This window comes from Muscardinus avellanarius (assembly GCF_963383645.1).
Source record: "Muscardinus avellanarius genome assembly, chromosome: 21".
Lineage (NCBI taxonomy): Eukaryota > Metazoa > Chordata > Mammalia > Rodentia > Gliridae > Muscardinus > Muscardinus avellanarius.
The window spans coordinates 1,641,156-1,666,821 of NC_137807.1; the positions used below are offsets into that span (position 1 = coordinate 1,641,156).

General features: G+C 52.1%; 2 protein-coding genes across 2 annotated transcripts; both read right to left on the bottom strand.

Moving 5' to 3' along the window:
* Positions 1–47: 47 nt before the first annotated feature.
* On the bottom strand, positions 48–182 carry LOC308278225 (uncharacterized protein; the record flags this gene model as incomplete). The annotated part of the gene is made up of 1 exon (XM_080717850.1): positions 48–182. The coding sequence occupies one exon, from the start codon at positions 180–182 to the stop codon at positions 48–50; it is 135 nt and encodes a 44-aa protein (XP_080573976.1).
* A 3,352-nt stretch (positions 183–3,534) lies between these two features.
* On the bottom strand, positions 3,535–25,255 carry VPS33A (VPS33A core subunit of CORVET and HOPS complexes; the record flags this gene model as incomplete). Its single annotated transcript, XM_080717590.1, has 14 exons — positions 3,535–3,744; positions 7,180–7,373; positions 8,190–8,358; positions 9,669–9,806; positions 10,601–10,738; positions 11,781–11,848; positions 13,375–13,501; positions 15,906–16,099; positions 16,666–16,840; positions 18,007–18,123; positions 19,906–20,092; positions 21,685–21,812; positions 23,443–23,508; positions 25,154–25,255. 14 exons carry the CDS (start codon positions 25,253–25,255, stop codon positions 3,535–3,537), a joined length of 2,013 nt encoding a protein of 670 aa, XP_080573716.1.
* Positions 25,256–25,666: the final 411 nt, after the last annotated feature.

Here is a 25,666-nt window from a genome sequence, read left to right on the forward strand (position 1 = left end):
GCCGGGGGCGGGGCCTGCGGCGGGGCGGGGCCTAGGGCGGGGCGCTGTCACTTCAGCACCAGGAAGTAGGTGGTCCAGCCGGCCAGCAGCAGCGCCCCGACGAGCACCGTGTAGCTGAGCAGCACGAAGGCCAGCAGCTCCCGCAGCAGCTGCAGCACGTGTATGGTGGTGGAGGCCGGCATCTCCCTGCGGGGAGTCCGGGAGGCACCCAGCTCTCAGAGGACGGCCGCCCGGGCGGCCCTGCGACGCCGAGCGGACGGACGTCTGGGTAGCGTCGGTGCAGTGGGGATGGACAGGTCCTGGCTCCCAAACGGCAGGCACGCCTATCAAGGCCAAGGAAATCCAGAGCCCGGATCTTCTGCAAAACCGCGCTCTGAACACTTTTTTTTTTTTTTTTTTGCGGTACTGGGATGGAACCCAGGGGCATTCTACTTCCGAGCCACACCCCCCGTTAATTTTTATTCTTTATTTTGAAACAGGGTCTCACTGAATTGCAAAGGGCATAAGTAGATGAGGCTGTCTGCCAACTGCGACCCTCCTGTCTCAGCCTCCCGAATGCTGGGATTACAAGCGTGCACCACCACGCCTGGCTACCTTTAGAGAATTCTTTCTGAAGCCAAAGTTGCCCACATTCTTCCGCTTAGATCTGGGCTCCGGAAGGCGAAGCCAGGCCCTTTCCTGCCCGGACTCTGCATTAGTGCTCACCAGACCCTCTCCTCCTGCATTTTTAATGCTGCCGCTAATGGGCTGGTGGAGTAAAACCTTCTTTTCCTGTCGCTCAGGCTGCAGCCCCAGCTGTGGGCCCTGCCTGGGAGGGGAGGAAAGGCACGGCCTCACACAGCCCTCCTGCTATTCCTCTGGCCCCAGAGCTTCGGTAGACAATTTTGAGGCTGCTTTGGGTCGGGCACGCCTGCCTTCTGGCCAGCCAGGAATGCATCGTGCCAAGTGATGGGCACCGATTTGATTCTGGGTCTTCTCCTTGCCACCATGTTCTCAAGCATCCCTGCCAGCCTGCTAACTTCCCCTCAGAAGGCTCAGACGGTAAGGATCACCCACCAGCTCTTCACCGCCCTCGCTGCCTGCCTAGCAGCTGCCTAGTGCCAGACACCGGCTTCCCGCTCCCATTCCACTCACTTGGCAGAGTTGCCAGGACTCCTCGGCCACAGCAGCTCGCGCTTCTCTCGGGCCTGGTGCTGAAGACAGGCTTGTGCACACGCCGGCGATCTGGGCAGAGCTGAGAGGTTTCCACGCAGCAGCCTCGCTCAACAACTAGGTGTGGTCTCTCGACCAATAACAACCTCCGTATGATCTCTTGAGCTCCCAGGGGCTGCGCAGAGGCAGGCGGACGCCGGGCGGGGACTCACAGCCCAGCCTGCCCTCCCGAGTCATCTCCTCGGCCCACAGGGCTCAGCGGTAGTTTGCAAAGCTCCTGACAAACGGGCCAAACAAGCCGCACACTGGGGGACTTCAAGCCCCTTCTTGTCTTGCTTGTCTAAACCCTCTAGGTGGGCTATGCTGCTGGTTCTAACCAACACTGCCAGCCGTCCCATCTGTGAGGAGTCCGGGAATCAGAACTGCTGCACAGACAATTCATGTGTGGCCACTGGACTAAAGAGAAAGCTATTGTCTTAGAACAGGCAGGTGCGAGCATGCACGTCTGTGAGAACCAGGCCCAGAGGACCAAAAAGAGCTCAGGGCTCGATTCTTCTGTACGAAGAGCTTAGCCATTTACAGAATCATTACACAGGCACCTCCCCATGGCGTCTACCTCTGATTTCAAGTGTGGGGCTAGAGGAGCCAGAGAAAGCAGAGAACACTTCTTCAGGTGTAGCAACAACGGAAAAGAGAACATAAACTTTATGCTGCTACTGGTTGTTTTGCTAGTACTAGATTTTAGTTAAAGACTATTTTTTTTTTTTTGACATTCGAAAAGGCAGCGTGGCTATCAGCCCTTTTACAAATATTATCATCCAGGAGCAAATGGCCCTTAATCTAATCAGGATCTCTTATTATCAAATCATTGCCTTGGCCACAGCCCGGCTGAAAACAGGAGTAGAACATTATCAAGCTGCGCCGGAAGCCAGCAAGCAGCAACTGGTCGTCCTCTCGGGAAAGCGGGAGGCCGGCATCTACACCCTCACCCAGCCCACAGGAACAGAAAGCAAGCCAGCTGGCCAGCACAGGCCGCATGCCTTGCAGCGCTCACCCAATATGCCCCAGGGCAGCTCTGTGATCTCCACTTGCAGCTTCTCCTCAGCCCCCAACTCAGGGCATGTTACCGCAGTGGAGCTCAGAAACGCCCCGTGCCAAGTCCACCTGGATGTTGTTGAGTCTGAGGACCGCTACGCACTGTCTTTGCTTTAGCTGCGTTCTCGTCCTCTTCTACAGTTCGCTGTCTTTGAACCCGAGACTCTGGAGTCAGTCTCAGCCCACAGCCCGTCCGCGATGTTCACATCCTGTGCTTGCGCTGGGCACAGCCTGTCTTCCAGCCTGCCTTAGGTACCCCCTTCATTTTAGCATTTAAAATTTAAAAGGTAGGTTTTGCTTGAATTCAGCTGCTGAATACAACTGTTTCCTCCTGGTGACAGGCTGTGTGCGCTGGGGGTTGAACCCAGGACCTCGTGCCTGCTAAGCACAGGGTCTACTCAACTACACTCCTTGCCCCAGCTAATCACTTTTTGGTACTGGGAACTGAAGCCAGGAGCATCCTACCTCTGAGCTCACACCCACACCCCAGCCCCATTTTATTTATTTTAAAACAGGGTCTAGCCAGACGTGGTGACACATGCTTGTAATCCCAGCATTCGGGAGGCTGAGACTGGAGGATCGTGGTTCACAGACAGCCTCAGCTACTTAGGCCCTCTGCCAACTTAGTGAGACCCCGTTTCAAAATGAAGAAGAAAAAATAGGGCAGGGGAAGTAGTTCAGAGGTAGAATGCCCCTGGGTTTCATCCCCAGGCCCACAAAAAACAAAACAAAAAACAGGGTCTCACAAAGTTGCTGAGACTGGCCTCTTTTTTTTTTTGTGGAAATGTAGATTGAACTCAGGGGCATTCTTCTTCTGACCTATACTCTCAGCCCTGTTTTTTATTTTGAAACAGGGTCTCACTAAGTTGCAGAGGGCCTCACTAAGCTGAAGCTGGTCTTGAACCTTCGATCCTCCTGTCTTAGCCTCCCAGGTACTGGGATTACGGGGTGTGCACCACTGTGACTGGCTCCCCAGCTGGTCCTTAATGCACAATTGAGAACAAGACACAGACCTGCATGTCTGGATTAATCACAACCCATCTCCAGTAGAAAGCAGAGCTAGAATGGAACAGAACTCAACAGACCTTTTTCTGGTTCCCTCAAGGATTAAATGTCCTGCTTGTAATCCTTCCTCTCTTAACCATTATTTCCTTCTCCACAATGAAACCAGGCTAAAGTACTGATTTCTTTGTTGGCTAAAATCCAAATCAGTATAAGACATAAAACAGGGCCCATGTCGCCTTCTTTATTAAGGGGACTGGCGGCATAGCAGAACTGCCACGCCAATTACACAGAGTCCAGACACGATGCAGAGTCGGCCTGCTCTGAGGACGAATGCGCCGTTCCAGCTGCTTGCTCGGTCAGTCCACGCTCTCCAGACAAAGGCAGCGTGTGAGGTGAACTCGCACAGGGCGTGCAATGTGCGCTCATCACCACTTCCATCTGCACACAAACGGAGTGGCCGCTGCTTCTGCCGAACGCGTCCTCAGGAGGCGCCTACCAAGCAGGCAGTCACAGTGAAGGCAGACACACGAGACAGCCGAGTGTCTGTTCACAGAACAAACCCAGCCACGGAGGCCTGAGCAGACTCGAGCTGAATCCCACGGGCCAGCGCCGAGGACGAGGCGCTGCAGTCTATAGCAGCTGAGCTGACAGCCGCTGGGCCGAAGGCTCTAAATAAATCTCACTGCGATAACAAGTATCTGAAAAAGGATTTTCTAAAACAAGAATGGTTTTCCATTTCTGAACAAACATCAAGGCCAAGTTAGTTCCATGAGAAATGAATTTTTTTTTTTTTTTTGGTGGTACTGGGGTTCCTGGAAGCCCTTCTACCTCCGGGCTACACTCCCACGGGCTACACTCCCAGACCTATTTTTTAACTTTATGTGGAAACAGGGTCTCTTAAGCCAGCGAGGCTGGCTTCGAACCAGCGCGATCCTCCTGTCTCCGCCTCCCAAGCGCGGGGATTACAAGCGTGCGCCACCACGCCCAGCTGAGAAATGAATATTTTAAATGTGATTATCTGCCGCCCTTCATTCTTACCCTAGAGATTGTGTGTGTGTGTGTGGTACTGGGGATGGAGCCCAGGGGCATTCTACCTACTAGCAACACCCTCAGCCCTGTTTTTTATTCTTTATTTTGCAACAGGGTCTCACTGAGTTGCAAAGGGCCTTAGTAGCTGAGGCTGTCTGCGAACCATGATGTTCCTGTCTCAGCCTCACCAATGCTGGGATTACAAGCGTGCGCCAAGCCCAGCTCTAAAGATTCTTTTAAATACAGTCTCTCTTTCATGCACAACATGCAGGACACTCAATCAACTCCACTAGTGAAGGGGGCGAGGGAGAAACACGGGGTCAGGAAGGACGGAGCTGCGTGGGAAGCGGCCTGCCCGAGCCGCCCAGCTTGGTTTCCGGTGGGCTGATCAGCAAATCTCACTGGAGACTTGGGCAGTGTCAGTGGGACCCTGCGAGGCACCTCAACTCCTGCGGTGAGCAGGAGGGGTGGGGACACACGTGGACCTCTACCTTCTCCACCAGGATCCTTGCTTTCAAACACAGCTGACAGTTCCTGCAGGCAGAAGGAGCTACGGCCACTGGACCCTGGTTGTCAGTGAGAATGACCAGGGCCTGAAACACATCTGGGCATTTTCAAGCAAGATGGCTGCAAGAGGCTGGGGTGAGCAGCCACTGGCCGCTAGAAAAGTTCATGGGGTTGGAATCCCAGCATTCAGGAGGCTGAGATGGGAGGATCGCGGTTCACAACCAGCCTCAGCTACTTAGGCTCTTTGCAACTCAGTGAGACCCTATTTAAAAATAAAGAATAAGCCAGGCGTGGTGGCGCACGCTTGTAATCCCTGAACTTAGGAGGCAGAGACAGGAGGATCGCGCAGGTTCGAAGCCATCCGCACGCTGGCTTAGGAGACCCTGTTTCCAAATAAAAATGTAAAAATAGGTCTGGGAGTGTAGCCCGGAGGTAGAAGGGCTTCCAGGAACCCCAGTACCACTAAAAAAAAAAAAAGAAAGAAAGAATAAAAAATAGGGCTGGGGGTATGGCTTGGAGGTAGAATGTCCCTGGGTTCCATCCACAGTACTGCAAAAAAACCCCCAAAAAACAAAAAAAAAACAAAAAAAACCCCCTACACACACACACACACACACACACACACACACACACACACACACACACACGGCAGTTGCCGCAAAGCCAGAGTTGCGCTGCCGCTGGCAGGGCCACTGGTATTGGGCCCATGACGGGAATGAAAGGAAACTCAGACTGTTACTGGAGTGTGCCTAAGAGTCTCTGAATGGCTAAACTCTCTGGAAACGCTCCCCGGTTAGTCTTGGATGTAACAGCCCTATGGATACAGAAGCTACACACAATGTAGCTAGCAGACAGAACATGAGCTTTGTTTTGGGGCAAGCAGCTCTCCCAAACCTCCTGATTTTTAAAGAGGAAAACATCCAGCTATACCATTTCTGGGTATTTTTCCAAAATCAAAATACTATAGTGAAGCCGGGTGTGGTGGGCACGCTTGTAATCCCAGCATTGGGGAGGCTGAGACCGGAGGATAGCGGCTCACGGACAGCCTCAGCTACTTAGTGAGGCCCTCCGCAACTTAGTGAGACCCTGTTTCAAAATAAAGAATAAAAATAGGGCAGGGGGTGTAGCTCGGAGGTCAAATGCTCCTGGGTTCCATCCCCAGATCCACAAAAAAAAAAAAAAAAACCTACAGTGAAGCCAGGCATGGTGGTGCACACTTGTAATCCCGGCATTCAGGAGGCTGAGACAGGAGGATCACGGTTCGCAGACAGCCTCAGCTACATAGTGAGGCCCTTTGCAACTCAGTGAGACCCTATTTCAAAATAAAGAATAAAAAATAGGACTAAGGTGTTGCTGGGAGGCAGAAACCCCTGGGCTCCATATCCCCAGTACTAAAAAAAAACAAAACAAAAAAAAAAAAACATACGATAGTGACGATAGTGACACGTGCACGTCCACGTTTACAGGAGCACAATTCACAGCAGCCAAATCAGGGAACCAGCCGAGGAGTCCATCAGTGGGCGAATGGACTGCAAAACTGTGGCTACACACAGTGGAGTCTGCTCAGCCACCAAGAACACAACGAGTCGTCTGCAGGGAAGCGGATGGGGCTGGAGAACAGGCTGTCAGGAGACGAGCCGGCGCAGGAAGGGAGGCCACCCGCTCTCGTACGCAGAGGCTGGGAGTGGCCAGTGGACCAGGGGGCTCCAGACAGTGGAGCCAGCTAGGTGGTGGAGGGGAAGGCGGGCAGAGGGGATCGAGGGATCACTGCCTGACACTGTAGACATCTGTGAGACCCGCGCCGACGCCCTGCACGGGCGAGGGGAGTGCTCCAGCGCGCGTGTGTGAACGTCCCTATCACTGAGAGCTGAACTGTGGTGTGAGGCTATCACGCACCAATCAGAGTAGAAAGATAAAAACGAAGAAACAAAGCTTCATCTGCCTGAAGATACAGATATAATGTGCGATCCTCTGCAGGAAAAAGGAAGCCCCGGAGGACGACACTCAGGCCACCCCAGGCCCCGCGCGTCTGGACAGCGCGCTGTCGCCGCCGGACGCCCGCTCTCACTCCCACTTTACCTCCTCGTCTCTGCTTTCGTGTCTTCGGAGCCGCCCGGTCAGTGCAGGGGGATGGGTTAGCCGTGTCCACCCTCACTCCTTCCCGAAGTCCGTGAAGATCCCGAGCTTGGAAAACAAATTGTGTCTCCTTCACCCGGGCGACTCCTCCTTTCTTCAAGAAATTAGGAACACAAGGACGAGCAGAGCAGAGCAGCAGTACGGGAGCGGGCCCGAGGCGCGTGCACGCCTCCTGCGCTCCGGGGCTGCCACCGGGGCCTCAGGTCCTCCCGACCACTAGCTCCAGAGGCGGCGGCTGCGCAGTCATGGCCTAGCCTCCTCTAGGCTCTCGGAAGGGTTCTCCATGAGCTCCTCCATCCAGCTGCTCCCGTTCAGGAGCTTCGTGGTGGCGATGACATACTCCGTGCCGCCGTCTTCCAGCTGGGAGAGGAACCGCAGGGCAGCGATCTCGGCGAAGGTGATGCCCCCGAGGAAGAAGATGAGGGTGACTCGGTTTTCTCCTGGTTGACCTAAAAAGCAAACATTGCAGAACTCGAAAGGACTGATTGACTGACTAAAGTACTGAGGATTAAACCCGGGCAGTCTATCTCCAAGCTACACCTCCAGCCCTATTTTTTACTCTCTATTTTGAAAGAGGGTCTCACTGAGTTGCGGAGGGCCTAAGTAGCTGAGGCTGTCGCGAACCTGTGGTCTCCTGTCTTGGCCTCCCAAGTGCTGGGATTACGAGCGTGCGCCACCGTTCCCAGAATCAAAAATATTTATGATGGATGCCTCTCTTCTTGCCCTTTTTTTTATTTTAATTTTTTGGTACTGGGGATTGAATCCAGGGGCATTCTACCCCTGAGCTACACCCCAGCCCTATTTTATTTTTATTGTGAAACAGGGTCTCATTAAGTTGATGAGAGTGTCGCTATTTGCTAAGGCCGGCCTCGAACCTGTGATCTTCCTGCCTTAGCCTCCCAAGTACTAGAATTACAGGTGTGTGCCACCAGGCCCAGATCTTTTTTTTTTTTAATCATTCCGAGACTTAAAAGATTAGTTGTGTCTTGGGCACTGGATTCATCTGGAACTCAGCAGCACTGATCTGATCTCAGTGCTTTTTCTAAGCCCTGGAAACCTCACTGCAGAGGCAGAGAGCTGCTTCTCCCAAGGGCAGACAGGCAGTGGTGCTTACGATGCACCTTGATGCACCTTGGCAACCAGCAAGACGCAGGGTCGACTCTGAGCCCCAAGTGCCGCGCAGGTGTGCTTTACAACGCAGCTGAGTAATCAGTGAGGACCACCCTTGGACACCTGATTATCCGCAGAGCTGAGCTGAGACTTACGTTTCTTTTGCAGCCCTGTGGGGAGAGGCTGCCGCTCTTCAAAGTGGGGCCCTGGGAGGATGCGGAGGACCTCCTCAATGCTCCGCCAGCCCGGCCGGGACAGCAGCTGCGCCAGGCGCACGCTGAGCGGGGCGTAACCACTGTGCACATACGATATGTCCGTGGGGTTCTGCGAGAGAAGAGAGAACAGACAGAGTCTGAGCCACCTGTGGTCTTTGGGGTAACCAAATTGATCTAGCTGGGCGCAGTGGTGCACACCTATAATCCCAGGACTTGGCAGGCTGAGACAGGAGGGTCACACGTTCAAGGCCAGCCGCAACAACTTAATGAGACTCTATTTCAAAACCAAATCACTTCTGACTCATCTTGAAAGCCAGCCAACCAACAGAAGACACAGAAGGAACGCCTCCTGGGTGCTGAGGACGCCATTCAGAGGTGGCTCGGCACTCCAGTGACTTACAAAGACGGTAACCCTGGAGCCCAGCGATTCTACTTCTAGGCATTTATCTCACAGAGGTGTTTACGGAGCATCAGAGAATAAACCCAAAGATAACACGTTAACTGCAACACCTAATAGCGAAAGGATAGAAACAACGTGAATTTCTACCTTAGGAATCTGTTAACTCACAAAACAAGGTATATCCTTAAAAGTCCTACATGGGGATGGGGGTGTAACTCAGTCACAGCGCAGGTACCTAGCACGTGCAAAGCCCTGGATTTAATTCTCAGCACCAAACAAAAAACTCATTAAGTAGCTATTAAAAAGAACTGGACCTCGGGTGTGGCGGCCCACACCTGTAATCCTGCTACTTGGGAGGCTGAGTCAGGAAGATCGTGGGTTTGAGGATAGCCTCAGTAAGTACTGTGACTCTCATCAACGTAGCAAGACCCCGTTTAAAAACAAAAAGCCGCCAGGCACGGTGGCGCACGCTTGTAATCCCCGCACTTGGGAGGCGGAGACAGGAGGATCGTGCAGGTTCGAAGCCAGCCACGCTGGCCTAAGAGACCCTGTTTCCAAATTAAAAAAAAATTATAAAATAGGTCTGGGGTGTAGCCCGGAGGTAGAAGGGCTTCCAGGAACCCCAGTACCACCAATAAAAAAATAAAATAAAATAAAATAAATAAAAACAAAAAGCCTGGGGCTGTAGCTTGGAGGACTGCCCCTGGGCTCAATCCCCAATACATAAAAAAGAATTAGAAATAAGGGAAAGACACTGAAGGATCAAGATCCCTTCCTCAGGAGGAGTAAGAAATAGAGCTGGGGGTGGAGCGCAGAGGTGGAATGTCCCTGGGTCCCATCCCCAGGACTGCAAAAACAAAAAACAAAAACAAAAAAAACCTGCGGGTATAGCTCAGAGGTAGAATGCTCCTGGATTTAATCCCCAGTGCCAAAAAATATACATAATAAAAATAAAAAATGAAAGGCCTGGGGGTACAGCTTGGAGGTGGAACGCCCCGAGTGCAGGCAGACGCAGCCACCTGCTCGTTCACGTCGTCCATCCAGAGGCGCAGGGTCTTGCGAAGTGTGGGGTAGTTGTTCCTGCCGCCCGCCTGGAGCTTCAGCAGGCCGGCCTTCTCCAGGTTGCACAGCGTCAGCATGTGCTCAAAGCCGTAGGTCTGCAAGAGAGAGCAGTGCCTGGTGTCAGGTCCGGGGCGGGCCCTGCACTGTCAAGGGAAAGCAGGCCCTCCCCACAGGCGGCTCTTCAGGGCGCACTTCCCAGGTCCCCCTGCAGAGGCGAGAGGCCCGGGCAAAGCTGGTCCCAAATGGCCTGCACATCACTATTTCTTTTTGGGTATTTGAGGATTGAACCTAGAGGCATTATTCTACCTCTAAGCTACGCCCCCAGCCCAACTTTTTTTTTTTTATGGTGGTACTGGGGATGGAACCCAGGGGCCTTCTCCCTCTGGGCTACACTCCCAGACCTATTTTTATATTTTTATTTGGAAACAGGGTCTCTTAAGCCAGCTGAGGTTGGCTTCGAACCTGCGAGATTCTCCTGTCTCCGCCTCCCAAGTGCGGGGATTACAAGAGTGCGCTACCACGCCCGGCTCAATTTTATTTTTTTTTTGGGGGGGGGGGGAGTAAATGGTTTATTGGAAGCAGCAGGGAATAGGGAAAAGTGACCGAAGACCCCAAAGGGGCTGTCGGAACTCGAGTCCAGCAGCTGCCTTCAGGACAATAGTTGAGAGTAGCCCAAGCCTAATGCCTTCAATTGCAAGCTGCTTTCCTCCAGAGTCCACGCGATCTGCCAGAAAGGAATAGGGAAAAGTGGCCGAACACCCCAAAGGGGCTGTCGGGGCTCTGCTGTCCAGTAGCTGCCTTCAGGTCACTACCCGAGTGTAGCCCGAGCCAAGTTTTATTTTAAAGATACTTTCCTGATTGGTGAATTAAAAATGTAAAAGTATATTACCTGGAGAATTTCTCTTTTGTAATGGTCCAAGACTTTCTGTTTGAGTCCACTATTGCACACGGATTGGAGGCAAACTAGCCTCAACACCTTGATCAACGGATGCTTCTGGGCAATACAGTCCTCGATATAATTGTTGACCTAGAAACAAAGGAAATCTGTGTACTATCTTCTTTGGAGATGTACACAATTTTTTTTGGGGGCAGGTCTGAGGATGGAACCCAGGGGCATTTGACCTCCAAGTTACACCCCGTGCCCTGTTTTCTTTTTTTTATTCTTTATTTTGAAACCGGGTCTCACTGAGTTGCGGAGGGCTTCACTAAGTAGCTGAGGCTGACTGCAAACCGCGATCCTCCGGTCTCAGCCTCCGGAATGCTGGGATGACAAGCGTGCGCCACCACGCCCGGCTTTAGATGTACAAAATTTAGGTTTCCTATTATTTTTATATTTTTTTGGTGGTACAAGAGATTGAACTCAGGGGCAGTCAACCTTTGAGCTACAAGCTCAGCCTAATTTTAGTTTTTATTTTGAAACAGGGTACTGCTCAGTTCCTGAGGGCCCAAGCCTGTGATTCTCCTGCCTCAGGCTCCCGAGTCCTGGGATTACTAGTGTGCACCACCTCACCCGGCACTTTTTTTCCCCCTAAGTCAAAGAAAGAAAATGCGTGGGAATTCGAATGATCTTTATTTCCTCTGGTTCCCTGCTCCTGTCTCAGACAGCTGCCCCAGCCCCGGCCACACACAACTCCAGCCCCTACACAAACGTGAGAGTCAGAAGACCATGGTACAGGCGCCGCCGGGCCCGCCTATGGCTGTGGACGACCTCCTGAGAGGCTGCAGATGCTGGGGCTTGTGTGAACAGGTCTATCTCCCGCGCAGCAGCGGTGAGCCAGGAATCAGGAACGCGGAGCGCGCTCAGCGGCCGTGGGTGTGACCGGACCCTAAGGCATCTCACGCCGGGTCTCAGCCTGCCACCCACCGGAGGAAGTGTCTTATGCCACGTAATGCTGAACCCCCGTCGCTTGATAAGATCCATATTTTCACATTTTGCATTCACGTCTAAAAATATTTAGGCCAGGCGCGGGCATCTGGGTATGGAGTACTTAGGCCAGGCTGATCTGGGTATACTCTCACGCCTGATACACCTTCAGCTCTCTGGTGGAGCGGGTTTACTGTCTACGTACCTTATCAGTGTCTATTCCAGACATAAACTCCTGTTCCACTGTTAATTTATCAAAGAAGTCTTCAGAAGCTAAAAAGTAAGCAGCAAATCTGTAACTTAGAAACTCAAGAAATGATCATTTGAGTGTATGTTTTGACACAAAGCAGGATTAAGAAATGAGATATGAAAAAAAGAAGCAAGTTCAAATCGTGACCTGAAGAGACTCTAAGAAACGTGGAAAACCCCAGAACCCTGACTCCTAAATTACTTTGCGGGGAGGGGAGGGGAAGAACGCAGGGCGTGCTGCCTCCACGTTACTCCTAGCCCTGTCTGATTTCTTTTTTTAAACACTGCCCACTAGACTGATGAGAGTCTCATTACTTGCTGAGGCTGACCTCGAACCTGTGATCCTCTTTTCTCAGCCTCCCAAGTACTAGGATTACAGACGCCAACATATAAAGTTCTTTTTCTTTTCTTTCTTTTGGTACTGGGGATGAAACCCAGGGGCGCTCTACCTCTGAACTCCACCCCCAGCCCTATTATTATTATTATTATTTTTTTTGGTGTTACTGGGGATGGAACCCAGGGGCCTTCTACCTCCGGGCTATACTCCCAGACCTATTTTATATTTTTATTTGGAAACAGGGTCTCGTAAGCCAGCTTAGGCTGGCTTCAAACCTGTGCGATCCTCCCGTCTCAGCCTCCCAAGCGCGGGGATTACAAGCGTGCGCCACCACGCCCGGCTAGCCCTATTTTTTTATTCTTTATTTTGAAACAGTGTCACAGAGTTGCAAAGGGCCTCACTAAGTAGCTGAGGCTGTCCGTGAACCATAATCCTCCTGTCTCAGCCTCTCAAATGCTGGGATTACATGCGTGCGCCACCACGCCGGCTTTAATATTCTTAATTGTTGGTTGGTCAGACATGGTGGTGCGCACCTGTAATCTAGTACTTTGGGAGAGTAAGACAGAAGGATCACAGATTCAAAGATAACCTCAGCAAGCAGTGAGACTCTCATTAACCTAGTGGGACCCTGTTTCAAAATAAAAATAAAATACAGCTGGAGGTGTGGCTCAGAGGTAGAATGCCCCTATGTTTAATTCCCAGTACCACCAAAAAAACAAAAAAACAAAGTAACTTAACATGCATACACTTATACTTAATATTGGGAAGTAAGTATTCTTGATGTTAAACAGAGCTGACTGGGCTGGGGTGGTGGTGCACAATTGTAATCCCAGCATTCGGGAGGCTGAGACAAGAGCATCGCGGTTCCCGGACAGCCTCAGTTACTGAGTGAGGCCCTCTGCAACTCAGTGCGATCCTGTTTCAAAATAAAAAATTAAAAAATAGGGCTGGGGGTGGAGCTTGGAGGAAGAATGCCCCTGGGTTCCGTCCCCAGAACCGGGGAAAAAAAAAAAGCTGACTGGACTGGGGGTGTAGCTCTCATGTTCTGTAAGTAAGGCCCTGGCTTTGATCCCAGTACCAAAACTAATAAATAAATAAAACAAAACAGAGCTGACCTTCCCGGGGAGCCCAAGGGTGCGGAGGACAGGGTGTGGGGCAGTGTGTGCGGGAGTCGCCCGGATGGACGGGCAGGACGGCGCCAGGGCGTACTCACTGGTGACGTCCTTGATTAACTCGGCGATCGAGGTGTGGTTGGCCAGGGAGCCCCTCGCTGCCTGCATGTGGGGCAGCTGGGAGACGAACTGCTTGATCTCCCCCACTGTCTTGGCGTTGTGCCTCTCCTGAAACAGACACAGAGCCACCAAGCAGCTCAGACGACGCTTGAAGTGGCCGGCACAGCGAACCAGGCTAACCAGCCCCACGCTACGCAAAGCAGAAAACACAGGGCGACCACAGCGGGGCTCGCGGGGCCGCTTCCCACGCGAACACCACTTCTTTTTTATTTTTTTCTTTTCTTTTCTGAGCTGGGGCATGAACTTGGGGGCATTCTGCCTCCAAACTACACCCCTGCCCTATTTTATTTTTATTTGGAAACAGGACCTCTCTAGGTTGCCGAGGCTGGCCTCGATCCTGCAATCCCCCCGTCTCAGAATCCCAAGTACTGGGATTACCACCATGCCTGGCTCCTGGGGAGGCTAAGACAGGAAGACTTAAGGGCAGCCTCAGCAATTTAGTCAGAGCCTGTTTCAAAGTAAAAAATAGAAAAGGACTGGAGGTTTCACTTGAGGTAAAATGCCTCTGGGCTCACTCTCCAGTACCAGAACAAAAAGGACTGAAATTTCAACCGAAAGTATCTTCAATAAAAGGAAAAATGCCAGGTACAGTGGCGGACAACTCCAATCCCAGGCCCTGGGAGGCCGAGACAGGAGGATTGCAGATTTGAGGAGAGCCTCAGTAATACAGCCGCACCCTCAGCAGCTTAGTGAGACCCTGCTTCAAAAGCAGGGAGAACGGCCGGGCGCGGTGGGCACGCTAGGAATCCCCACGCCTGGGAGGCGGAGACAGGAGGACCGCACAGATTCCAAGCCAGCTGTGCTGGCTTAAGAGACCCTGTTTACAAATAAAAATATAAAAACAGGTCTGGGAGTGTAGCCCGGAGGCAGAAGGGTTTCCAGGAACCCCAGTAAAAAACAAACAAACAAACAAACAAACAAACAAACAAACCAAACAGGGTAAATACCCCTGGGTTCAATTCACACACACACACATGCTCAAACACACTCACACACTCAGTTAATGCATATAATTCCTAAGACAGATAAGCTAAAGGAAAACTCAGTAAAAAATCAGCTTTTCATAACACTTTTCCAATTTGTGTTTCCAAAGCCTAAACATTCAGAGTTAATCAGCCTCCTGAAGTCCCTCGTTTCAAAGCGAGGGGAGCCGCGAGGGCAGGCAGAGGCAGGGAGGCGATAATGAAGCCGGGCTGTCCTCATTATCGCACCGCGGCCGGCGCCCCAGCGGCCCAGCCCAGCCGCAGACCTGGAGTTCCCACGGGGTCTGCAGGTCCTACTGCAGAGGGCATCTTATGTTTGCTACCAACGACGTCCTCGTTCTTTGTGTGTGTGTGTGTGGTGCTGGGGCTGGAACCCAGGGCCGTGCTACCTCTGAGCTACTCCCCCAGCCCGCTTTTATTTTTTATTTGAAACAGGTCTTGCTAGATTGCTGAGTCTTGCTACACCGCTGCGGCTGGCCTCGAGCCTGCCATCTTCTGGTCTCAGCCTCCCAAGTATCGGGATGACAGGGGTGGGCTACCACGCCCAGCCAGCTGACTTCCTCTTGAGGTAGGAAATACAGTAAGAATGTTTATTATGAAGCCTCATAAGCTGCCAACACTGTGCCCCCTTTCCCCTCAGGAAAGGGGAAAATCTTAACCCCTTTTGTTACGGGTCTGGGAAAGTTTATAAAGAAAGCAAACCAGCCTGGTATGGTGGTACATACTTAGAATCCTAGTACAGGGACACTGGGACAGGAGGATCGCCAGCTTCAGCAACTCAGCGGGACCCTGTTTCCAAATAAAAATACAGCTGGGCATGGTGGTACACACTTGTAATTCCACTACGTGGGAGGCTGAGACAGGAGGGTCGCATAGGTTTGAAGCTAGCCTCAGCAGCTTAGTGAGACCCTGTTTCCAAATAAAATATAAAATAGGAGCCGGGCGTGGTAAAGCACTCTTGTAATTACAGTATTCAGGAGGCTGAGACTAGAGGATTGTGGTTCGCGGACAGCCTCAGCTACTTAGTGATGTCCTCTGCAACTTAGTGAGACCCTGCCCCCCCCCAAAAAAAAATAGTCTGAAGGTGTGGGTCAGAGGTAGAAGGCCCCTGTGTTCCATGACTAGTACTGCAAAAAATAATGAAAATATAATTAAAAAAAAAAAAGCTGGGTGTGATGGCACAGACCTTTAATCCCAGTACTTGGGAGGCGGAGACGGTAGGTGCGTGGCCAGCCTCGGCAAGTTAGTGAGATTCTCAGCAACTCAGTGAGACCCTGTCTCAAAATAAAAAAATAAAATAAAATAGGGCTCAGGGTGTAGCTCAGAGGCAGAACACTCCTGGGGTCCCCAGCACAAGGAATCAAAAACGTGAGCTAACCCGGGGTCCTGGTGGACCTGCAGCCACCTCGGCGGCACTGGAGGCCGCTCTTGCCGTACCAATGGGCGGGCAGGACGTCTACGCGCCTCACCTCGAAGGCAGCAGAGATGATCTTGGCCTTCTTGCTGAGCACAGAGCCCACGGCGTTGAAGTTCTTATCGCGGATCTCGGCGTACAGCTCCTCTGCGGAGCTCAGCTGCAGCCTCTTGGCCTCGGTCGGGAGGTCCTTCCCGCCTTCGCCCTGCTTCTTCGGTGCAAACTTCTCCGGTGGCAATTTCACATAACCTGGATGACAGCGGAGGGACAGGCACCTGTGTGCGATTACTGGAAGAAGCAACAATCAAGGGTTGAGGCTCAAAACCACCTCCGACCCCACAGAGGACGGAAGATGGCTTCAGAGGAAAAAGGCAAACACGCCGGCGTGGTGGCGCACGCCTGGAATCCCAGCACTTGGGAGGCCGAGACTGGAGGATCAAGGTTCGCGGCCCGCCTCAGCTACTTAGTGAGGCCCTTTGCAACTCAGCGAGACCCTGTTTCAAAATAAAGAATAAAAAATAGGGCCGGGGCCGGGTGTGGTGCCACACGCTTGTAATCCCAGCATTCGGGAGACGGAGACCGGAGGATCGCGGTTTGTGGACAGTCTCAGCTACTTAGTGAGGCCATTCGCAACTCAGCGAGACCCTGTTTCAAAAAATATAAAGAATAAATAGGACTGGGGGTGTAGCTTGGAGGTAGAATGTTCCTGGGTTCCATTCCCAGTACCAAAAAAAAAAAAAAAAAAAAAAAAGGGTAGCCTCCACACAAGGATACTTTTATCATACTACCCATTAAAAGAAAGCCACTCTACTTACTGTTCTGAATGCCATAAATTTCATCAATGAGCCCTTCGTATGTAAGCTGAGTGGCCAGAGGCGTCAATAAATCCACATTTCGATCAAGCAACAGGAGGTTATCAAAAACAGGAAATATCGAGTTCTGGCTTCCTGTAAATTCTCTCTTCATCCGGATCATCATATTGGCCACTTGCTGGAAACAAAATGTGGGATGAGGTGAGGCCTTCGTGGGAAATGACAGACTTTAAAATTGAGCTAAAAACAGAAAAACAAGCAAAAGAGTAAGAAGAGGGCAACATGGTACACAAGCGGGACTGGCAGGAAAGAGGCGTCTGCCGAGAAACATTTGCGAGCCGGGCGCGGTGGGCGCACTTGTCATCCCCGCGCTCGGGAGGCGGAGACGGGAGGACCGCGCTGGCTTCAGAGACCCTGTTTCCAGAAATAAAAAAGTATAAAATAGGTCTGGGAGTATAGCCTGGAGGTCGAAGGGTTTCCAGAAACCCCAGTAACACCTAATAATAATAATAATAATAATAATAAATTAAAAAAAAATAAAAACCACTAAAAAAGCCCCGGGGAGGGGACGAGGTATTTGTCAGCCCCTCATCACAACTTCTGTGAACCGATCAATACGTGACCCTGTTTTACATGTGTTTCTGTGCAGAGCCGCTGGCAGTGTATGCTATATCCTGCCGGTCCTCCACCCTGAACGCACGGCCTAGCGCGCTGACCTCGGTGATGTCCTGGGTGATCCTTGTCCGACAGCACATTTTTTTCTCCACATGGCGCTTGGCCGACTTTCCGCGCCCGCTGACACTGCGCAGCACTCGGGCCCTGCGCTTAGGGCCTAATTAAGGCGCAAACTCATCAACACAAAGTGCAAAAGCCGCCGGGCGTGGCGGTGCACGCCTGTCACCCCGGCCTGGGGAGGCCGAGACGGGAGGATGGCAGGTTTGAATTTAGCAAGACCCTCAGGAATTTAGTGAGACTGTTTCAGAACAAAACAGCAAAACAGAACTAGGGCTATGGCTCAGCTGTAGAATGCCCTGCGTTTAGCCCCTAGCACCCTTCCCGAAATAAAAAGTACAGAAGTGTGAGAAACAGGACACTAGGCAGACGTGGAAGAGGCCCTGGCTCACAGTGCAGGAGCGGGAGCAGGAAGGCGTGGCGCGGCCCTCCTGGCCCAGCCGGACGCTGGGGGACAGCAAGCCTCTCACCACTGCGCCACGGGCGCCGTGTGGGGTCAGGCTGGATCCTGGTGAGCAGGTGAATCCCACACACGAAGCCGAGGAGCCCGCCTCCTCCCCCATTCAGCCCCGCCTCCCTCTGCCGCCTTCGCCACCAGAACCCGGGCCTCACCCGAGCGCAGTCTCCCTTCCCGTAGATCTGGGGGATGGTTCCGTACAGAGCTTGCAGTGTCATGAGCCCCTTGGCCGCGTGGAACAGGCTCGTCTGGTCGCCCTCCAGGTAGCACTCCTGTGGGGTGGAAGGGGGACTCCTGGGGCGGGCGCCTGCCTGTCCCCAGCGCCGGGTTCAGCCTGGGGCAGCCAAAGCCCTCGTGATGTGCAGGCCCTCCTACTCATCCTACCAAGCCTGGTCTCCAGGCCGGCAGCCCCAGCCTTGGAAGGCGCGTCTGAGCAAGCCGCTTCCCACCACAGCCGGCTCCCGGAGGAGGTACAGCTGCCCTGTAGCGCTCTAGGTGACGGTTCTCCAAAGAAGACCGAGGAAGCCAGGCGTGGTGGCGTCTACCTGTAATCCCAGGGCTCAGGAGGCTGAGACAGGAGGACCGCAGGCTCAAGGACAGCCTCAGCAACTTAAGGAGGCCATTAGCAACTCGTTGAAACCCTGTTTCAAAATAATTAAAAAATAAACAAAAATGGGGCTGGGTGTGTAGCTTAGAGTTAGAATGCCCCTGCGTTTAATAGCTAGTACTGAAAAATAAGTAAATAATAAAACGTGAAATACAGCTGGGAGTGTATCTCAGAGGTAGAATGGCCCTGGGTTCAATCTCAGAGTCACACACACACATGCACACGCACGCACACAGTTGAAGAGCGACGTACGTGGGGGACGGGCGCTCTATCACCCTGGGGGTGTAAACTGTGGCAGGACATCTGAGGAGGACCACACGCTACCACGCTACCCCCATGTCCCCCGAGATAACACGAGAGAATACTTGTCCGGTTTATAAAGGATGAGGCCGACCTTCATATACACACGAACCACCGCACCCCGAGAGACGGCCACAGCGAGCCACGCGACTCTGAGTACGACTTAACTACTACGGAATAGATTTTAAACCAGGCACCATTTCGGTAGTTTGTTTATTTGCATGTATGTGTGTTGCTGGGGATAGAACCCAGAGCATTCTACTTCTGAGATACACTCCCGGCTGTATCTTACTTTTTTTTTTTTTTTGGTGGTACTGGGGTTCCTGGACACCCTTCTACCACCGGGCTACACTCCCAGACCTATTTTATACTTTTTTAAATTTGGAAACAGGGTCTCTTAAGCCAGTGTGGCTGGCTTCGAACCTGCGTGATCCTCCTGTCTCCGCCTCCCAAGCGCGGGGATTACAAGCGTGCGCCACCACGCCCGGCTGTATTTTACTTTTTATCATTTATTTATTCTTTGCTACTAGGGATTGAACCCAGAGGCATTCTACCTCTGAGCTATATCCCCAGCCCAATTTTATTTCTTACTTGGAAACAGGGTCTCCCTAGGTTGCAGGGCCTCGCTAAGTTGTTGAGGCTGGCTTCGAACCTGAGATCCTCCTGTCCCAGCCTCCTAAGTACTGAGATTACAAGCATGTCCCATTATGCATGGCTATATTTTTATTTTGAAACGGTCTCCCTAAGGTTGCTGAGGCTGGTCTTGGACCAGTGGCCCTCCTGTCTCAGCCTCCCAAGTACTGGGATTATAAGCGTGCGCCACCATGCCTGGCTCAGGGGCCATTTACTTTTTAAAAAGCATATATGGTGGTGTAGGCTTGCAATCCCAGTGCTTGGGAGGCTGAGACAGGAGATCACAGGTTCGGGGCCAGGCTCAGCTATTTAGTGAGGACCCTTGTAACTCAGTGAGACCCTGTTTCAAAATAAGGAATAAAAAATAGGGCTGGGGGTGTCGCTCAGAGGTAGAATGCCCCTGATTCCACCCCAGACCCGCAAACAAACAAATGAACAAGACAATATTGTGATCCTTCCACACTCTTAGCTTTGGCCAAGATTAAAGTCTGGTGTCAAGGAAATGCAAACTTACTTTGAAGGCCCCCTCTGATTCCATGGATAAAAGATCCCCCTCGAAAGGAATGAGGTCTAAGCTGTACTCCTCCCGGCGGGCGAAGGTCCCCAGCACACCCAGGTGTTCCAGCCGCTGCTCACACAGCAGGCTCCGGCGGGGCACGAACAAAATGTGGAAATCTCTGGGCGGGCCGCGTCGGTCTTCACTGCAGAGAGAGTCACACTCAGCTCAGACGCCGCGCAGGGCCAGGGACGACTTCCCCATGACACCCATGACTTCCCCATGACACCCATGACTTCCCCATGACATCCATGACTTCCCCATGACACCCATGACTTCCCCATGACATCCATGACTTCCCCATGACACCCATGACTTCCCCATGACACCCATGACTTCCCCATGACACCCATGACTTCCCCATGACTTCCCCACTGCCTGGCAAAACAAGAACTAAACCAGCGAGGTAGAGAAACCTAAGCTCTCTCCTTCCCCCAAACAGGAAAGCGGCTCCGGACCCCGCCGCACGTGGGCTGCACCCGCGGCTCGCTCGGAAGCATTTATGGGCATTAAAGCGCTCGGGCTCTTAAGACAGGACATGTGCCGGGCGTGGCGGCGCACGCTTGTAATCCCCGCGCTCGGGAGGCTGAGGCAGGAGGATCATGCAGGTTCGAAGCCAGCCTCAGCTACTTAGTGAGGCTCTCAGCAACTTAGTGAGACCCTGCTTCCAAATAAAATGTAAAATAGGTCTGGGGGTATAGCCGGGAGGTAGAAAGCCCTGGGTTCCACACACACACACACACACACACACACACACACACACACACACACACACACACACACACGTGTGCCTCGTTGGGAGCCAGCGGTTCTTGCAGTAACACCAGAGTCTCTTCTGCTGAAAGCGGAGCGCTCCTCTGCTCTCCTTGACAGACCGCCAAGGGCGGCCCGGAGCTTTTCGATCTCAGGGCTGCACAGATCAATGGCGCTGCGGAGCATACACCGCAGAGCGTCCTCTGCACACTGGACGCTATATGAAATTTTAATCAGCTCTTACTTATTTTGCTGATGAAATTCAAGCACACCGTATTCGGCATATTGAAGATAACCATTAGAGAGGTTTTTATTTTTTGTTTCTCAAGTGTGTTTGCCGGATCTGGTGACGCACGCCTCTAATTCCAGCACTTGGGAGGCTGAGACAGGAAGATTATGGGTTTGAGGTTAGCCTCAGCAACTTAGCCAGGTCAAAATCGAAGCTAAAAAGAGCTGGGGGTGTAGCTTGAAGGTAGAATGTCCTTGGGTTCAATCCCCAGTACAGAACACAAATGTTCTTTCTAGTGATTCAGACTCAAACTTTTAGAAACAGACCGAGAGCTGAGGGTCTGTGATAACCACCCCCTCGAACCGTTAAGAACAACTTCACAAGTTTTTCATCCCCTCCCTTTTATTGTGGTCCTGCGGATTGAACTCAGGGGCATTCTACCTCTGAGCCACCCCCTAGTCCATTTTTTATTTTTTGTTTTAAATTGGCCTAAGTTGCTGAGGGCCTCACTAAGTAGCTGAGGCTGGCCTCGAACCTGCGATCCTCCTGTCTCAGCCTCCCAAGTACTGGGATTACAGACATGCACCACCATGCCCAGTTTTTCAGCCCCTTCTTATACTTATATATGTCTGTTCCAGATTTCCAGAAAACTACAATACATCGACCAAAGTAGGAGTTTTCGATGAGAAAGAGTTTGGTACATTAAAATCATTAAGAGGACCAACTTCTTTTGGGAAACATAAGCTTTGAGATACCTGAGCACATTTTCAGCAATTATATCCATCAATTCTAGCTTGGGCCTGACAAAAAAGATAATGTTCTTGACATCAGCTGGAGGCAAACGACTTTTTTTAAGCGTGAACATCTTTTCCACTTCATGTTCCTAGAAAAACACATATACAAAAGGTTAGCAAAAGCCAGTGTACGAGCCGGGTGCGGTGGTGCCTCCTGGGACCCCAGCACTTGGGAGGCTGAGACAGGAGGATCGCAGGTTCATCCAGCCTCAGCTACTTAGGCCTTGTTTTAAAATAAAAGAAAAAATTGGGCTGGGAGTGTAACGTCACCAGCATCACAAAAGAAAAAAAAATGATAATAAAACTCTGAAATGTACACATCGTTAACAGAGTCAGAAATCATTTACTCCGCCGGGTGGTGGCGCACCCTCGTCATCCCCGTGCTTGCGAGGCTGAGACGGGAGGATCGCACGGGTTCGAAGCCAGCCTCAGCTACTGAGTGAGGCTCTCAGCAACTTACTGAGACCCTGTTTGAGACCCTGTTTCCAAATAAAATAGAAAATAGGTCTAGGAGTATAGCCCAGAGGTAGAAAGCCCCTGGGTTCCACTCCCAGTACCACCAAAAAAAAAAAAAAAAAAAAAAAAAAAAGAGTCTCGCTAAGTAGCTGAGGCTGTCTGCGAACCGCGATCCTTCGGTCTCCGCATCCCGAATGCTGGGATTACCACCGTGCGCCACCACGCCCAGCACCTGACTCAGATCTTACTTCTTATTTGGAAACAAGGTTTCACTAGGTTGATGAGAATTTCATTACTTGCTGAGGCTGCCTTCAAACCTGTGGCCCTCCTGTCTCAGCTTCCCAAGTACTCGGATTACAAACAAGCACGTGTCATCATGCCCAGCTTCACAGTAACACTTTATTATCAAAATTTAGGTCAGCCAGGCATGGTGGCACAAGCCTGTAATCCCAGTATTTGGGAGGCTGAGACAGGAGGATCACAGGTTCACAGTCAGCCTCAGGAACTTGTGAGACCCTATTTCAAAACAAAGAACAAAAATCGGGATGGGGTATAGCTTGAAGGTAGAATTCCCCTGGGTTCCATCTCCAGCACCCCCCCAAAATAATAACAAAACTAGTAGTAATAATTTAGGTCGGGCAGGTGGAGCAGGCCTGTAATCCAGTATTAGGAAGACTGAAACAGGAAGATCGCTGTTTGCAGCCAGCCTCAGCTACTTAGTGAGGCCCTCTGCAACTCAGTGAGACCCTGTTTCAAAATAAAGAATAAAAAATAGGGCAGGGGCGCCGGGCGTGGTGGCGCACGCTTGTAATCCCCGCGCTTGGGAGGCGGAGACAGGAGGATCGCGCAGGTTCGAAGCCAGCCGCGCTGGCTTAAGAGACCCTGTTTCCAAAACTAAAAAAATAGGTCTGGGAGTGTAGAGGGATATAGAAGGGCTTCCAGGAACTCCAGTACCACCAAAAAAAAAAAAAAAAAAGAAGTATTCAAACTCCAGAATCATTTAAAAAGAAAACTTCGAGCCCCCTTAAACCCAAAGACAAGTTCTAGGATAAAGCCACTGTTAATATGTTAGCCTTCAAATGACCTGACATGATGGTCCTCAAAGCCGCCGAGTGCCAGGACTGTCAAGCACATCCCGATCAGCGTCTCCGAGCCCCACGGCTTTGCAGGCGCTCACGCAGAAGATGCAAAATCCCATGACCACTGCCAAGGGTCAGAATGATTAATCCCAGAGCAAAATCCCACTCGGCTCACGGCACTCACCTTCAGCAGAGAGTACTGCGCGATGAGGCCGAAGGGTCCCGTCAGGTACTCGTCCCACACTATCGCCTAAGGGAAGACACAGCCGGGTCATGGCGGGCTCGGCACAACGCTGTCAACGCGCAGCAGCAGGCGTGCACAGCACAGAAGTTCCTTCCAACTCAATTCCATTCTATTTTATTCTTTGTGGTGCGAGGACTGAACCCAGGGGCATTCTACCTCCAAGCTACACACCCCCAGCCCTATTGGGGGGGGTACTGGGGATGGAACCCAGGGGCATTCTACCTCCGAGTGACACCTCAGTCCTATTTTTTTTTATTATTCTGAAACAGGGTCTCACTAAGTAAGCAAAGGCTGCCTACAAACATGGGGTCCTCCTGTCTCGGCCTCCCAAGTACTGGGATTACAAGCGTGCGCCACCACGCCCGGCTCGCTTCCTTCCCTTGATGGCTGCAAGTAACCACCCTACCTCCTCGGCTCTACCCTTTTCAAGACTGGTTCATTTTTTTTTTTTTTTTTTGGTGGTACTGGGGTTCCTGGAAGTCCTTCTATATCCTGGCTACACTCCCAGACCTATTTTTTTTTTTTTTTTTTTTTGGAGACAGGGTCTCTTAGGCTGGCTTCAAACCTGCCCGATCCTCCTGTCTCCGCCTCCCAAGCGTGGGGATTACAAGCGTGCGCCACCATGTCCGGCAGGACTGGTTCATTTTAAGGGGAGAGAGTACTAGGGATTGAAGCCAGGGACATTCTACCTCTGAGCTCCACCCCCAGCCCTATTTAATTTTATTGTGACCCTGAGGATTGAACCCAGAGGCATTCTACTTCTGCGATACACCCCCAGCCCTATTTTATTTTTTGAAAAAGGAGTCCTCACCAGGCTGACCAGAGTCTCACTGCTTGCTGAGACTGTCCTCAAACCTTTGATCCTCCTGTCTCGGCCTCCCAAGTACTGGTATGACAAGCGTGAGCCACCACGCCCAGCTGATCGATTTTAATTTTGAAACAGGATCTCACTAAGTTCCTTAGGCTGTTCTCAAACCTGTCCGATCTTCTTGTCTCAGCCTCCCAAATACTGGGATTACAGGCGTCCCCATCAAGGCTGGTTCTAGAGGCTCCTTAATACTAAGTAAGAGCAGATACTTAGGAAGACTGATAAATCCTAAATGGAAAACAGGTAACACTTAAATCCTACAGCTGGACCTGGCGGCCCACAGCTGTGTGCCACTACTTGGAGGCTGGACCGGAGGCTCACAGATGGGAGGACAGCCTCGGCAACATAGCAAAACTCTCAGCAACCTAACGAGACCCTGTTAGAAAAAGTTAGAGTTGGGGAGGGTAGCTGTGAGGTGTAAGGCCTCGTGGTTCAATCCTCAGACACACACACACACACACACACACACACACACACACACACACACACACACGGCCCTTTGGTCTGCAGTTTCCGACTCCCTCGTGAGCTGGGTGTTCTAAGAGGAGAAAGGACCCTATTTTAGGAGGGCCACGCTAAAGCCCGCAATAACCTCCCCGTCCTTCCACATCCGTGTGCGCAGGCCGCAAGGCACGGTGCTTCTGAGACCGCAGCAGGTCGGGCTCGCGGGGACGGAGCGGCCTGGGGCGAGCGGCCGCCCAGCCCCTGCTGCGCCCAGGGCCGGGGCCCTGACCCCGCGAGCTCGGGCCGAGGAGGCCGGGCGTCCAGCCGCGGGCGCCTCACCTTGCTTCCCGCGCACTTGTCCAGGAACTCGCGCAGCTCGCGACGCACCGCCTCGCGCAGCACGTTCAGGTTCACCCGCCCGTAGGACAGGTGCGCCGCCATCTTGCCCCTCCGCCCCAGCCACTTCCGGGTGCCCAGCCGGGGTCACGTGACGCAGCGCCCACGTGACCACGACGAGGCGGTCACGTCAAACCCGGAAGCCCGGCTCGCCCAGGACCCGCCCACCGCCTGCTGGGTCCTAGTGCCGTCTCGTTCTTCCGCCTTCCCACTTCTTCAAGCAGCGCAAGGGCCCTGCAGTCGTCTGGCCTTGAGGAGTAGTTGAACCGCGCGTGGGGGCGCACGCCTGCAATCCCAGTACGTGGGAAGCTGAGACAGGAGGGTCGCAGGTTCGAGGACAGTCTCAGCAAGTAGTGAGACCCTTATCAATTTAGTGAGACCCTGATTCCAAATAAAATAAGGCTGGGGTTGTGACTCAGAAGTAAAATACCTGTATGTTTTATCCTCAGTGCCACA